The 15,168-nt window shown below is 33.7% G+C and overlaps 1 protein-coding gene across 6 annotated transcripts in view; it reads right to left on the bottom strand.

Annotated features, from left to right (window-relative positions):
- Window positions 1–15,168, bottom strand: part of NBEAL1 (neurobeachin like 1) — a 183,174-nt gene that overhangs the window by 84,503 nt on the left and 83,503 nt on the right. For all 6 annotated transcript variants that reach the window (XM_072617327.1, XM_072617329.1, XM_072617330.1 and 3 more), the window contains 9 exons: window positions 14,294–14,413; window positions 12,120–12,423; window positions 9,984–10,069; window positions 7,257–7,346; window positions 3,293–3,458; window positions 2,556–2,689; window positions 1,762–1,921; window positions 1,558–1,660; window positions 935–1,094 (listed from right to left, as the gene is read on the bottom strand). In XM_072617327.1, coding sequence (XP_072473428.1) covers window positions 935–1,094; window positions 1,558–1,660; window positions 1,762–1,921; window positions 2,556–2,689; window positions 3,293–3,458; window positions 7,257–7,346; window positions 9,984–10,069; window positions 12,120–12,423; window positions 14,294–14,413 — 1,323 coding nt within the window. The remainder of the gene's footprint in view (window positions 1–934; window positions 1,095–1,557; window positions 1,661–1,761; window positions 1,922–2,555; window positions 2,690–3,292; window positions 3,459–7,256; window positions 7,347–9,983; window positions 10,070–12,119; window positions 12,424–14,293; window positions 14,414–15,168) is intronic.

The raw sequence follows: 15,168 nt of genomic DNA, 5'->3' as shown, positions 1-15,168 counted from the left end.
TGACAGGAGGATCTACACTGTTTTCCATTATGTCTAACAGAGCAGTTTACACATAAAAGGTACATAATAAAAAGTGCTAATTCCAGGCAGATCTGTATTTCACTTTTTCTTCTACCATTTACTACATGTAGGACTTGGATCAAATCACTAAAATGCAGTTTCAAAACTTGTAAAACAAAGATTTTTGGACCAAATAAGCTCTAAGGCAGTTCTGAAGCAAAGGTACATGAACTTGTTTTTTTAAATGTTCTAATGACTGTATTCCAATATAATTGGTTTCTTTTGTAATTCTGTATGTTTATTTAAAAACATTATTCTGAGAAGGGGTTCATGGGCTTCACCAGACTGCCAGAAGGGTCCATAACATATCAAATAGTTTATAATCCCTGCTCTAAGGCAACGTTCTACCAAAAAATGCTGCGAATCTCATTTTCCTTATCTGTAAATCAGGGACAATGCTGTAGAGAGACACCTCTACAGTTCAGTCATGAGAATTAAATAGGGAGCTTATTAAGAAAAAACCCTGAAATACTATGTAAATGAGTTTATAAGGCATAAAGTTTGAATGAATACTTCCAAATAATGAACACCATGCTAATACAGAATTTGGTTCTGGCATCTCCTGATTATTCATAATATATAAACAGTTCATATTAACTGAACAGCAGATTATTCAAAATATATTCACATGAGGAATTGCTGAAGAGAAAGACATGTCACAATTTTGCCAATCAACTTCTATTGCTAAGACATTATTTTCCATTTCCCAGCTAGCATATTCAAGCATAACGTCATCTATTTTAGTAAATAAATATTATGTAGTCACCAGTTAAAAATTACTCACTCAACCAAGCAGTAGTAAATATGGTAATAAATAGATTTACTCTTGCAACCTGAGTATACAAACTCTTAAAATACATTTATATTAAACTACCTGATCTTCTTCATTGATAACAGCTATGTATCCCATGATGCTTTGTATTTCTTCCAGGGTAGCACCTTTGCTCAAAAAGTATTTGATCAACCCATACAAGGATGTCCGTATTGTTTGGACATCTTCTGGAGACAACTCACTGCTCTCTTTACAAACAGTCCTAGGAGAGAAAGTAAAAGGGTGAAAATGACGTGCTACTTTTTCAATGGGATCCAAAAGTATAGCTTCCTGTGAACCCTAAATGCCAGGATCAAAAGCCTATATTACATATGATAATAAGACAATGGGAAGTCAGTGCTTTTTAGTCTCAATCATCCTCACTAGAAAAATCCATCTATACTCTAATCACTTAGCAAATTAAAACTACATTATAAATAGATGAAGGAGTGGGAAGCAACACATCGCCTTTTTTCCATTACTATATTCATTTCAAGCCTCACTAAAAAGTTTAGCTTTTAATCTTAAATTCTGTGAACAAACTTGGGATAACTTTAAGTTTCTTTATATATCTTCTAGTGAGAGTTGAAAATGTAAGAAATAACCACAGAAAGTTAAAGAAAATTAAATAATCCAGTAATTTAGGTAGTGATCATTATACAAACTAAGAAGCAAGGGTATCATACCCATAATGAATCCTTAGTGTATCCAGGAGAAATTGCACACCATACTTCTTTCGGAAGACCCTTCTGCTATCTTTAATAATGGTAGAAAGATACTGTATATGACCTAAAATAAAAGTTTATTGTTAAAAGAGTCATCTAAGAGGAAAGTAATATATAAACTGCTGGATTTTTTCAAACAGAACTGTAAATTTTATTTAATCTCACCAATCCGAAAGGGAAAATCTCCACGATTCCAGATACGGAAATCAAACAGTAAAAATTTATACATTTGCTGTAGAAGTTGAACATTTTTCTCCACTGACACTTGCTCAATTAGAAGCTGTACTGCAACTAATACATTCACATCCATTAAGTGACTTGGAACCTAAAACCCAAACAATAATAGGGTTCAAAGAAAAATTTAAAATTGCAGAGCAAATAAATTTGATTACAGCATTCACCAGGGTCACAGAATAAGTTTGTGCTGGAGGGGGGGAGGGCCAGGGGTTAAACTCAGGTCATTCTGGCTCCTTTCTAATCATTATATCAGTGCCTTTCTGTATATAACGATATAAAAACAACTTAGAGCAATACTTCAGACAGACATTCAAAACATTATCAAAAATTAAAGCAATTCTTAAGGTATAATCAGAAAAGTCCAATGCATTATTTTCAAAAGTAAGAAGTTTTCCTTCACTTCATGTCAAATCTGTATTCAATACTAGCAGTTAAAATAAATGGTGGGATATTTTGCAAACTGTCCATTATAGAGAGTCCTCCAAAATCTTAGTGCTAGTTTAAACTATTAAAGTTATAATAAGGCTTAGAGTTTCAAAAGTTCTAAGCTACTAAATCTTAAAATGGCACAAGGATTTTTGTGATACCCTATACAGTAAAATAAGAAGAGTTCCTACACAAACAGATTCACTAAAAATTTTACCAAATTCTATTGGATCAATGCAAAAGCAGAACTATTTTCAGGGCAAGTAGCTACATTTATGTATTATGTACTTGCTTACCTTCTGTAGTAAAGCTCCGAGGATTGCAACTCCATGAGAGTGAATGAAATTTTCTTGATTGATAGGGTGCCTCTGAATAAAGTGCTTTACCATTAAGATAAACATTGCAATTAAATTCTTCTCTAGTCTAGATTCTGCAAAATTGTGGGCAGAATAAGCACATTATAATTATTTTTATCATCCTTTTCTTATTTTAAAACATACTTCATACTGCATAATAAAAACCAATTTACTTCAATTATTCACGCATTCACATAATATAAGTATCAGAGAAAACAATGAGTATTACTTTTGTGTATGTGTATGTGTTTTACATATATATATAACACACATATATACATATACACATAAACATATGCACATGTGCATATATACATATATATACACATGTGTATGTGCGCACGTGTGTGTGTAAGAATTTTTTCCATGGCCAATTTGTTCCTCCAAAAATTCAGAATGTTGTCTTATTTCCAAAATGAGATGATGTTGGGGTAACTGGTCATAAGTAGAAGTCTCTTTTGCCTAATAGCAAGGATAACATGTTAAATTTCTAATTGAAATCATAAATCTTATTTTTTTTATACCTAAGCTTTCTGAACTACCTCAGTAAAAAGGAGGGTACAATCTTTTTGTAAGTATATTACTTGTTTTTGTATTTGCATTAATAAACTAAATTAATCATCTATTTAACTCCCAGTTTCCCAAAACACTATTTTGTGTCCATCTTGTTACAGTACCTGACGCTTTTGTGGAAGATAACATTACCCAGTCTCCTTCTACAGGTGTCATAATCTCAGGAAACACACTTTCTTTGTTTTTTTCAGGAATCTGTCCATCAAAAAAGCTGATTTGTTCCAACAGTGGGAAAAGGACATTCAAGCCACCTATGCAATTTATAACATCCTAAAAAAACAAAATGTAAATTTTATCTAGAAAATGAAAAATAAAATAGGAATTAAAGCACCCACATACTTATGAAAAAGTGATAGTTTTCTAATGTTAAGAAACAAATTAGTTTTGTATTGAAAATAAGTATTAGAAGACTGAGATTTGTATTGATCTAAAGTTCAATAAAAACTAGAAATTTTATTTACTTTTAAATATTTTATTTTTTCCAATTCCATATAAAAATTTTTAACATTTTTTTTTAAAATGTTGAGTTCCACATTCTCTTCCCCCTTTCCATCCCTCCTCCCTCCTTAAGATGGCAAGCAATTTAATATAGATTATACATGTATTGTCATGCAAGACATATTTCCATATTAGTTACGTTGTGAGTCTGATGGGCATCCCCTCAATGTCCAATTCTTTGCCACCACAAAAAGAGCTGCTATAAATATTTTTGTTCATGTAGGTCCATTTCCTTTTTTTTTTTTTTTTTAAATCTCTTTGGGATACACACCTACTAGTTAGTATTGCTGGGTCAAAGGGCTGAGCATAAGGACTAGAAATTTTAAATTTATGAATGTAGACCTTTAGAAAAATACCACTCAAAATAAATACTGGCAAGAGGATTTCATTTTGTTCAAATATCTTGTCTAGTATAGTCAGTCATGATGGTACATTCCTATACTGAAAGGGCTTTTTATCCTTAATGGAGGGAAAAATTTGAAATTAATTTATTTGGTATCTACTGTAGAAATATATAGTGCTAGACAATATGGGAAATGTAAAAATGAAAACTTTAATGTAATCAAAATTATCCATTTTACACTTCATAATGTTCTCTATCTCTTGTTGGGTCATAAATTTCTCCATTGTCCATAAATCTGACAAATACACTATTCTTTGCTCCCCTAATTTGTTTATACTACCTAGTACCTAGGTCATGTATCCATTTGGACTTTATTCTTGTGTATGGTATCAGGCATTGGTCTATATCCAGTTTTCCCAGCAATTTCTGTCAAACAGTGAGTACTTATCCCAGAAGCTGGGCTTCTTGGGTTTACCAAACAGTAGATTGCTATATTCATTAACTACTGTGTCTTGAGTACCTAACCTATTCCACCGGTCTAGCCCTCTGTTTCTTAGCCAGTACGAAGTGATTTTGATGATTGCTGCTTTATACCGCAATCTGAGGTCTGGTAGCACTAGGCCACCTTCCCTAGCATTTTTTTTTCATAAGTTCCCTTGATGTTCTGGACCTTTTGTTCTTACAGATGAATTTTGATATTATTTTTTCTAGCTCTAGAAAATAATTATCTGGTAGTTTGATTGGTATGGCACTAAATAAGTAAATTAATTTAGATAGAATTGTCATTTTTATTATATTAGCTTGGCCTACCCATGAGCAACTGATGTTTTTTCACTTACTTAGATCTGACTTTATTTGTGCACAAAAGTGTTTTGCAATTGTGTTCATATAGTCCCTGGGTTTGTTTTGGCAAGTAGACTCCCAGATATTTTACAGTGTCTACCGTAGCTTTAAATGGGATTTCTCTTTCTATCTCTTGCTGTTGGGTTTTGTTAGTAATATAGAGAAATGCAGATGATTTATGTGGGTTTATTTTGTAACCTGTAACTTTGCCAAAGTTGTTTATTATTTCAAGTAGTTTTTTACTTGATTGTCTGGGATTCTCTCAGTATATCATCATATAATCTGCAAAGAGTGATAACTTACTTTCTTCTTTGCCTATTCTAATTCCTTAAATTTCTTTTTCTTCTCTTATTGCTACAGCTGACCTTTCTAATATAAGGAATAACAGTGGTGATAATGGACATCCCTGTTTCACCCCTGATCTTACTGGAAATGCATCTAGCTTGTCCCCATTGCATATAATGCTTGCTGATGGTTTTAGGTAGATATTGCTTATTATTTTATGGAAAGGTCCATTTATTCCTATGTTTTCCAGTGTTTTCAACAGGAATGGGTGTTGTATTTTGTCAAAAGCTTTTTCTGCATCTGTTGAGATAATCATGTGGTTTCTGTTAGTTTTTTGTTGATATGATCAGTAATAGTTTTTCTAATATTGAACCAGCCCTGCTTTCCTAGTATAAATTCTACCTGATTATAATGCATTATTCTTGTGATAAGTTGATGTATTCTTTTTGCTAATATCTTATTTAAGATATCAGCATTCATATTAGCTCTTTGTGGTGGCCAAAAACTGGAAATCAAAAGGATACCCCATCAATTGGGGAATGGCTGAACAAATTGTGGTATACAAATGTAATGGAAGACTATTGTGTTATAAGAAATGATGAACAGGAAGACTTCAAAGAGGCCTGGAAAGACTTATATGAATTGATACTGAGTGTAAGGAGCAGAACCTGGAGAACTTTGTACACAGCAACAACCACAGTGCGCGAGGAATTTTTCTGGTAGACTTAGTACTTCACTGAAATACATGGACTTAAAAAATTTCCAATGGACTCTTGAGGCAAAATGCCTTTCTCATCCAGAGAAAGAACTACAGAATTGGATCGCAGACAGAAACAGATCATTTCCTTTTGTATTATGTTTTGTTTTGTTTTATGATTTCTCTCATTCATTTTAATTCTTCTATGCAACATGCATTTAATAGGAATATACCTGTAGAACCTACATATGATTGTACACCATCTCAGGGAAAGAGTAGGGAGAGACAGGGGAATGAGGGGGAAGGAGTGGGAAAAAAAATCTAAGATATATGGAAATGATTGTGGAACAATGAAAACAAAATAATTCAATTTAAAAAAAGGAAAAAAAGAAAAACCTTAAGGTTCCTTTCTTTAAAAAATCTTTAATTTAAACTAATTTTTATAAATTATGTTTAAGAAAATTTTTATAGGAAAAATGGCTAGATGATATGCTATTTGTGGCTCTATCTGGAGAAAGCCCAGTCAATTTTTTTTTTTACCCAGTGATAATCTAACAACCTAGCAACCACTAGAAGTGCAGACATAGGAGGAAATAATCAGCCTGTGTAAGTAAAGCTAGTTTTGTGAACTTAGTTGTCTTAAGTAATGGCAAATATCAAGCCATGAATGTTCCAGGAGAAATAGAATTTTATTGTGATAACTACAAAAGCATTGTATCCTTCTTTAAGGGGAAAATTTCTCTTCTAAAAGGTAAAAAAAAATAACATTGCTTTCCAACATGTACTTCCTGTACTCTAAGATTCTCTCAACTATTTCAAACACCGTTTATAAAAAATTAAGAAAATAGGATGACTCAAAAAGTCAGCAACTCATCATCATAATCATACAAAGGGATAAACTTTTGCAGAATTGTCCAAATTACATTGATATCACCACCTGAGGGATTTAACTAGATGAAGCCTGGCTGTTTTAAATTAACTTGACTAACCACTATTTCTTATTAATGAAAAGATATGTATTTCTTCCCTATGAGGAAAGGGAATGTAATTTCTGTTTCACATTAATGTATTCACTATCTTTTATTCATACTTTAAAAGATCTTAAAAGTAAAGTCCTGGGCAAGCTAACATACTTCTGCTAGATAGACTATTAGTTAAATCAATGTATTATGGATGCTATAACTCAACCATGGAGAATCACTGACTTTCAGTGAATCAGAATTGCATGTTTCCACAAACATTATACTCAAATTCAATAAACATCACCATGAATATAAATTCAAAACATCTGATTGTGACTGGTACTTAAAAGTCAGATAATATTGGTAGAACTATAGTGACAGAAGTTCTTTAACAGAGGACCACAAAATTAATATAAACTTATAATTAATCATAAGTTTACCTTGATGTCCCAATTTACTACTTTATTTCCTGTTAATCTTCCATGAAAACAATTGACTGATAAATCAAGGCAGATGGAATTTTTGCAGGCCTAAGATTTCAAGAAAAATAGAATACAGCATTTTAATACAATCTGTAACAGCAGGTACTTAATACATGTTCTTCTAATAAAGAAACAATTATCTAAGTAGTAAGGGCATATTTAAGCTTAATTTTAAACAGTATCACTGATAAGATTGCCACATTACAAACTCTGGTACTGCAATTCTCTGTTAACCTTTGTAATATATAAAACAGGAATCAATCCCAGAGAGATTTCCTTTATAGCAACATCATCTTATACCATAACCACCCTCAAAATAATTGTGAAAAACAAACCTTAAACTCAGTGCACTCTGAAGCCCATAAATTGGACAATAATAGGTCCTGCTCAATCTCCACTTAACAACTGGCTTACAGTGATTACCAATAGTAACAGTTTTTCTTTCCCTCTCAGCTTAGTTTAGCTTAGTTTTTTGTTTTTGCTCATTAAAGGGACCATTCCCTGACTACTTCTTAGAAAAGGCTATTCACTGAATGGGTGTTACCTCCCTCTAAGCGAGCACCTGAAAAGGTCTAGCCTACAAAAGGCAAGGTATCTTAATGCATCCTGGGACATCTCCAGTCATCCTGACGAATATATGGGCACTGGATCCAGATGACTCAGGATGAGAAAGTGAGGATGGTGACTTTGCACAGCACAGCCTCCCTCACTCAAAACAAAGTCAAGTGCAAGTCATGTCATCATTTCTCTGATGTCATGGTCTTTTTCGAAGATGAAGGATGAACACAACAACCAACAATGTCTCCCTATATTACTTTGGGTGTACTCTGCGAATTCAATATCTCTGTATTTTGTTTCTTATGATAGAGGAAGCCCCTTAAAGGCAAGGAATTATTTTATTTTTGTCCCTGCAAATCCCAGTTCCTAAAAGTGCTTAATTAATGTTTGTTGATTACCTTTTCTATTCTGGTATTGGCTAGAATGGACTTTTATCTTCATGGTATATGCTTGCTTCCTCACTTAGGTTTTAAGCTCTTCAAGGACAAATAATATAAAATATTATACTTTTTTTTTTAACCCTAATATACCTAGATTAGTAGGTACCCAACACAGACTTGTTGAACTGAAGTGACATGAATACAGTAGATATGGTCTGACTGTATCTGGCTTACAATGATTACAGGGTAAAAGGGCTCTTTAGAATATCCTTCCAATTGTCAAGCTTGCCTTTTTTACTTTATCAATATTAACTTTTTGGCTTCCAAATAAGATTCCAAAGGCAGTGTAGCATATTGAAAAGAATACTATATTAAAGAACAGGGTTTAGATTCTGACTCTACTATTTTTACTACTTGTGTGATCTTGGGTGTATTCGGTAAATTCTCCAGGCCTCATCCTCTTCACCAGTAGAATCAAGGAGGTGGACTAGTATCCATTATCTTTTCAGAGTACAGGGTAGGTTTTTGTTTGAAAAATTAGGAAAAGACAACAATTCAACCCAAAAGTTGTATTTTTAGCACTTACATAAGTAATTCTAGCATTCTGGTCCAACTTTATAAATTTGGTTGTATTTTTTCCAAGAATCAGTAGGACCAGTAAATACATTCATTCTGTACCTCACAGCTTTTGGGAACATGCATGTTTTTTGACATTCAGCAAACATTTATTGATCACGAATGTCTTTAAAGCATCATTGTGTACATTCATTTCTCAGGCAGTGAGGCACTGTTCTTTTCAACTCATTCCCACTAGAAAATTCTACCTAAACTATAACCACTCAGCGAAATAAAACAACATATAAATAAAGGAATGAATATGAAAGAAAATGTATGGGAAGCAAAATGTCATTTTTTTTCCACCAGTGGATTCATTTAGTAACAGTGATGATGATGATGATAGCAGCTAGCATTTATACAGTACTTACTGTCTGATAGGCATCGTGGTAAGAGCTTTACAAGTATTATCTCATTTGATCCTCACAAAAGCCTTGGGAAGCAGGTGCTATTATTATCCTCATTTTACAGAAGAAATAGAGGTTACATGACTTGCCCAAGATTACAGTCATTTTATTAGACAAAGCATGACTAAAGCATGACTCAATTCTATTTCATCTTTCATTTCTGAAAAGTGAAAGTGTGATCTTGAGCAGTATATTATGGACATATCCTTCTGGATATCATTAATGTATGCAGTGAAAACACGTGATGCTAGATGCTAGGAAAATATTACAAGGGTCAGTTTGCTTTGTGGAAATGAACCAAATTCCCATGGAATTAGCTTAGTGTGCATGTGTTCGTCTTTCATCGTCAAAGAAGACCATGCCATCAGAGAAATAATGACATGACTTGCACTTGACTTTGTTTTGAGTGCAGGAGAGTTGTGCAGGTCACCAGCCTCACTTCTCTTCCACAGCCATCTGAATCCAGTGACCAGATATTCATCAGGATGACTGGAGATGACCCAGAATGAGGCAATTGGGGTTAAGTGACTTGCCCAAGGTCACACAGCTAGTGAGTGTCAAGTGTCTGAGGTGGATTTGAACTCAGGTCCTCCTGACTCCTGCATTGGTGGAATTAGCTAGAAGTGGATACGACTTTCAGAGCATTAAATCCATTTAAAAGGTTCCCTGCTTCCTTTGGAAACTAGCTAGCCAATACATACGGACAAAAAAAAAATTATTCTAACCTTTGGTGTGTAGTAAAGAAGAATTTTACTAGGCAGATCTGGCATTTCAAATTCTGGAGATTTCCAAGGACTTAAGCAGTTTGGACCTGAAAAAAAAATTACTACACTTCACATTCTTGCATATTGATTTTTTGCAAGGTAGGCTTCTCTGTAACATAACATATAAACATGCTGCTGACACAACACACCATTTTCCCAACTCCACCCCTTTTCCACAGGGCTTCTCCCATGGTAGAAATACTTTCCTCACTTCCATCACCTGGCTTACTTCAAGACTCAGATAAAATCCCATCTTCTTTCTGTAATAGGCCTTTACTGGTTCTAACTCCCTCCCTGTCTCCCACACCCAAGCTACTAGTGTCTTCCCTTTGGGATAACCTCCCATTTATGCTGGCTATATCTTGTACCCATGTCACATCCCCATAGAATGAGAACACCTTGAGGGCAGAGATCATGTTTTTGCCTTTCTTTGCATTCCCAGTACTTAGCAGAATACTACTGCCCTTTGTAAAAATCTAATATATGCATGCTGACCTACTTGTGTTCTCCACAAAAGATGCACTGAAAGTAAAGAACTTCTAAGTAGTTCAAATAGACATAAGATGGCTGTTAAGCAGGGGAGCTACAAAGAGGTCTAATTTGGGATTGTTTTCTTTATTCAAATTCTTTATTCAAATCTTTATTTAAACCCAACAAAAGTTCACTCCAACAATGTCAAAAGACTACTTGTTCTCTAAACCTATTGATTGCTCTAAGTGCCCTGAGTACCATGAAAATTTCTCTAAATTCCAGTTTAACTTGATGTTCTTCTGGGTCTCCCCCTCCTTTTTTTTGTCCAGATCTCCAATTTCGTTAGTCCAAGAACTTTAGTCCCACCCCCCAACACTGATAGACCAGTAGCTCCTGTACCTTACTATCTTAGTGAAGTGCCTTGAATTTTGAAAGGCTAAGGCTTTTCAAAGGTCCTGGGAGGCTACATCACTTGTCCATGGATACACAGCTCACATGTATTAGAAACAGCATTTGAAACCAGATCTTACTGACTTCTCTTGAGATTACAAATGTCCTTTATATATTCCAATTTTTCAATTAATAGTGGGATTTTAATACCAATTTTGAAAATTCTCATCAGCCTCAAAAGTCATATGCTATTTAAATATCTCAGAATTTGACAAAGAATATTCTGAATGTAATCTTTTAACTGGTGATATTATGTACCATGAAGTATTGGACAAAAGACTAAATTCTAGGTAAAATTTTTGAAGTAGGCAGGGTCCAAAAGTAAGAATAACTGTCTGCAAAATGAGACCCAAATAAAACCAATGCAGGAATTTGTATTGCGTGACTATGATGTTTTAAACAGGGAACTCTATTTTCTTGTTTTCTCAATGTATCTGTGGAAAGAAGGGAACAGAGAGAAGTTGAGGAAAATAGAATGTGTGTATCTTTGTAAAAATAAAATAAAATTTAAAAAAATATAACTTAAAAAATGAGACTCAAAAGAGAACAGAAAGATTTCTCCCTTTATCTTAAATGTGGAATTTCAAATTCTAATATCTCATCATGAATTCTTCAGTTACATGAATTTATATGAAGTAGAATTATGTTTTCCTATACAGAATTATGCATATTTTTTGTTTAATCAATTTATTCAAATTTAATGTTAAATACAATATGACAATATTTTTCTTAAAAATATAGTTTTTTTACTTTTTGCATATCTATAAATATCAAAGTATATCATTATATAGTAGTCTCTGATGCCATGGAAGTGACCCTGGGTTCTTGAAGATAATGCCAGAAAACTGGAAACTCTAGGTGGAAAGGCTTAAGTACTTGACAAACAAGAGGTTATGAGTTCTAAGGTAGAAGAATAACAAAGTTCTAAAAGGTTCCTCTATAAAGAACTGGTCACCAGGTGATTAGGATTTTGGGCCACAATAGCTCATTAAACTGTCTCCTAAGGCATGGAGAAGTTGCAAGCAAATTTGGAGGAGGGAGTTACCCATTTAGATAAAAACAGGATTTCCTGAAATATTGCTGAATGTAGCGATTTTTCCTTCTAGCTCTGATTAGGTATACTACTGAGGGTGTGGGAGATAAGTATGACAAAGCTGTGTACCTTTCTATGCTCACCTGCCAAATATAACAATTTCACCTGAGGAGGATGCAATGCTTCATGGAAGATGATTACTGACCCAAGTTGACCCTCAAGAGATGTTGGACATCCCCATTCACTATCCTGAGTCCCAGCTGAAATTAACTTAGTTAGCAACTCTGATTTTTCAGGTGTTCCTCCCCAGGAGGCTGAAGCCAGAATTCCACCAAATGATGTTCGGTGAGGAGTAATTGGAGAAGAAAAAGGTGGGTCTGGGATTTGAGATGGAGGGGGTGTGGTTGTCCTTTGCCCAGCTGAGCCAATACAACATGAAGTAAAAGGCTAAGAAAAAAATAAGAAAATATGTTTATTACAAAACTTTCAAAGTTATCATTTAAATAATTAAAAGTAAATGTAGCCAAAATATCAAAATAATATCAAATAACCATATTTACAATTAAAAACTTCAAAAGGCTTTAATTTTATGATATTCTAAAACAGAAGCAGAAATACCATCTTTCTAACCTTTGTAGTTAGGAACATGAAGGTAAATAAAAAAGATAAAAAAACTCATAGGAAAAACTTGAGAAGTTCTCTAATACTCATATTCCTTGCCTTCAACAAGGAATATGCTACCAGAGAGAAGGATGGCAAACTCAAAGTGCACACTGTTATATTCATTTTCAGAAATGGCCAATGTATAGATTTGTTCTGTGATTTGGAGGCAGAGGAGGACTAGCCATAGAGGTCCAAAAAAAGAAGGAAAAAAAGGAAAAGGTCATTACAACATTTTTTGAAAAATGCACAGAAGAAAACAGAAGGAGGTTCAGAAAGAAACACCAACAAGAAAGGCAAATTTGACACTAACATGTTGAATTATTTTCTAAATTAAAGATTTATACACACACACACACATACATATATACACATGTGTGCATATACATATATATATATATATATATATATATATATATATATACACACACACATATACATAATAAAAAATCATGGTTTCCTAAACAATCTTTTTTTTTTCTATTCTCTACATGGAAAAAGTCATGTTTGGTAATGTTTATCAAGTTTGGAATAACAAAAAACCCCACCATTTTAAAAAATGAGAATATACTTAAGTTAACTCAGACAAAAAAACTTCCAAGAAGATGATTCCACAATGCTTCTAGATTCTTTATCATCACTGCTTAGAAAAATTAAAGTATAATATAATTTAAGTTGAACTAGTCCATAGAACAATTGGTTCCTATCCTGGAGGAACCCTTTGTAAACATCAATCAACAAGCATTCATTAAGCACCAGTACTGGTGATGGAGGCAAGACCTTAAGGCAAAACACACTCATCAATATTATCAGTATATACAAAACAGACAAAGTAACTCTGGTAGGAATTCAGAAAAGCTTTGTAATCAAGGGGGCATTTTACTTGAATGTTGAAGGAGACCAGAGACTCCAAGTGGAAGTGAAGGGGAGAAGCATTTCAGCTATGGGAGATAGCCAGTACAAAGGCCTAGTAAAGTGTAACAAGGGTGGAACAATGGTAAAGGGCCAGGTGGTGAAGCTCTGTGAGTGCCACTAGAGTTTACATTTCAGGATCAAACATAAACAAGCATTTAGGAATCCACTGGAGTTCAACGAGTAGAGTGTGATAAGAATAGACCTACATTTTAAGGAAATCCCTTTGACATCTGGAGTGAGGAGGTACTTAAGCCAGGAGATCACTTAGGAGACAGTGAAATAGTACAGACAAGAGGTGATGTAAAATAGAGTTGGTGACTGTCAGTGAAGAGAAGGGAACATATGGGGCTGGGGGTGGGAGGAGGAATAAGCATTTATTAAGCACCTACTATGTTTCAGGCACAATGCTAAGAATTTAATATCATCTCATTTGATCTTCACGACAACCCTGGGAAGTAGGTCTATTATTAGCTCCATTTCAAACTTGAGGAAATGGAGGCAAACAGCTTAAGTGCCATAGTTATTTTCCCATGGTTAGTTATGACAGAATAGTGGAATCTAAAAGCATCTCACCGTATGCACATAATAAAATAGCACTCAGATCACTGAGTACATACCCTCATAACAAACAAAAGAAATGACATTCATATTAAATTGAAACTCCTCAGGAAATACTTCAGAACTCCCTCCATTAACTGGCACCACAGGCCTTTGATAGAGTAGATTTGCTATATGTACTTACTTCATTCATTGCAGGAAACCTGAGAGGGGCAGAAACCTTCTGCTGTCCATTGACATAGATATAGACAAGGCTCTGACCAAAGGGTCTTTTTCCAGGCATGTGAACAATGGTTATGTTGTGCTGATTAAGCAAAAACAGTCAATTAGGCTACTTTTTATATTTTATGCATTTAAAACTTTCAAATACTTTTAAAGTACTCTAAAAAGAAAAAGTTTGTGCCATCTCTAAAAGTTTAAATTTATATATATGGCTAACAATGATTATAAAAGTTGCACAGATCAGGAAAAAATATCTTCCCACATGATTCCAAGAGAATATTTGTGTATTTCCTGGAAATAGATAAAAACAAAGTATTTCCATTATACTTTCAACATCTCCAAGCATGATTTTGTAAACATTCAATAAAAAGCAACACACTTCATCATCTTTAATGATTTCTGGTCTTTTATTCCTTATATTTCAACATAAAAACTATAATCCTCCTGTAGAAATCTTCATTATCATTTCATCTTAGAAATTATTATGGTCCTTTGAACAGGATGGCAACATAACTTTCATTTAAAAAAGTTACACTAGGCACAAGCATTTAATAGAACTTTTGCATGGTTGTGTTAATAAAAAAAATTCTAATCATATTAGGAGTTAAAAACAAAGAATTCCAAGTAAAGGAATACTTTCAAGATGATCTAGTCACATCTTGTACATGGTTAAGCATTTTGTTTTATTTTTTAAATAAAGTTTCTTTTTCAAACAAAGAAATATATTTCAGTAAAGTTACATTTTGGGGATTTTTGTAAAAAAGCTTTGGAAACAGACTAGTGATGTTTGTTAAAAGTGAAAGAGATGAGTAAACTGCACAATAAAGTTCTGGAACA

The sequence above is a fragment of the Notamacropus eugenii genome, chromosome 6 (assembly GCF_028372415.1).
Source record: "Notamacropus eugenii isolate mMacEug1 chromosome 6, mMacEug1.pri_v2, whole genome shotgun sequence".
Classification (NCBI taxonomy): domain Eukaryota; kingdom Metazoa; phylum Chordata; class Mammalia; order Diprotodontia; family Macropodidae; genus Notamacropus; species Notamacropus eugenii.
The sequence above is the reverse complement of the archived record's forward strand: the minus strand, read 5'-3'. Positions and strand labels throughout refer to the sequence as shown.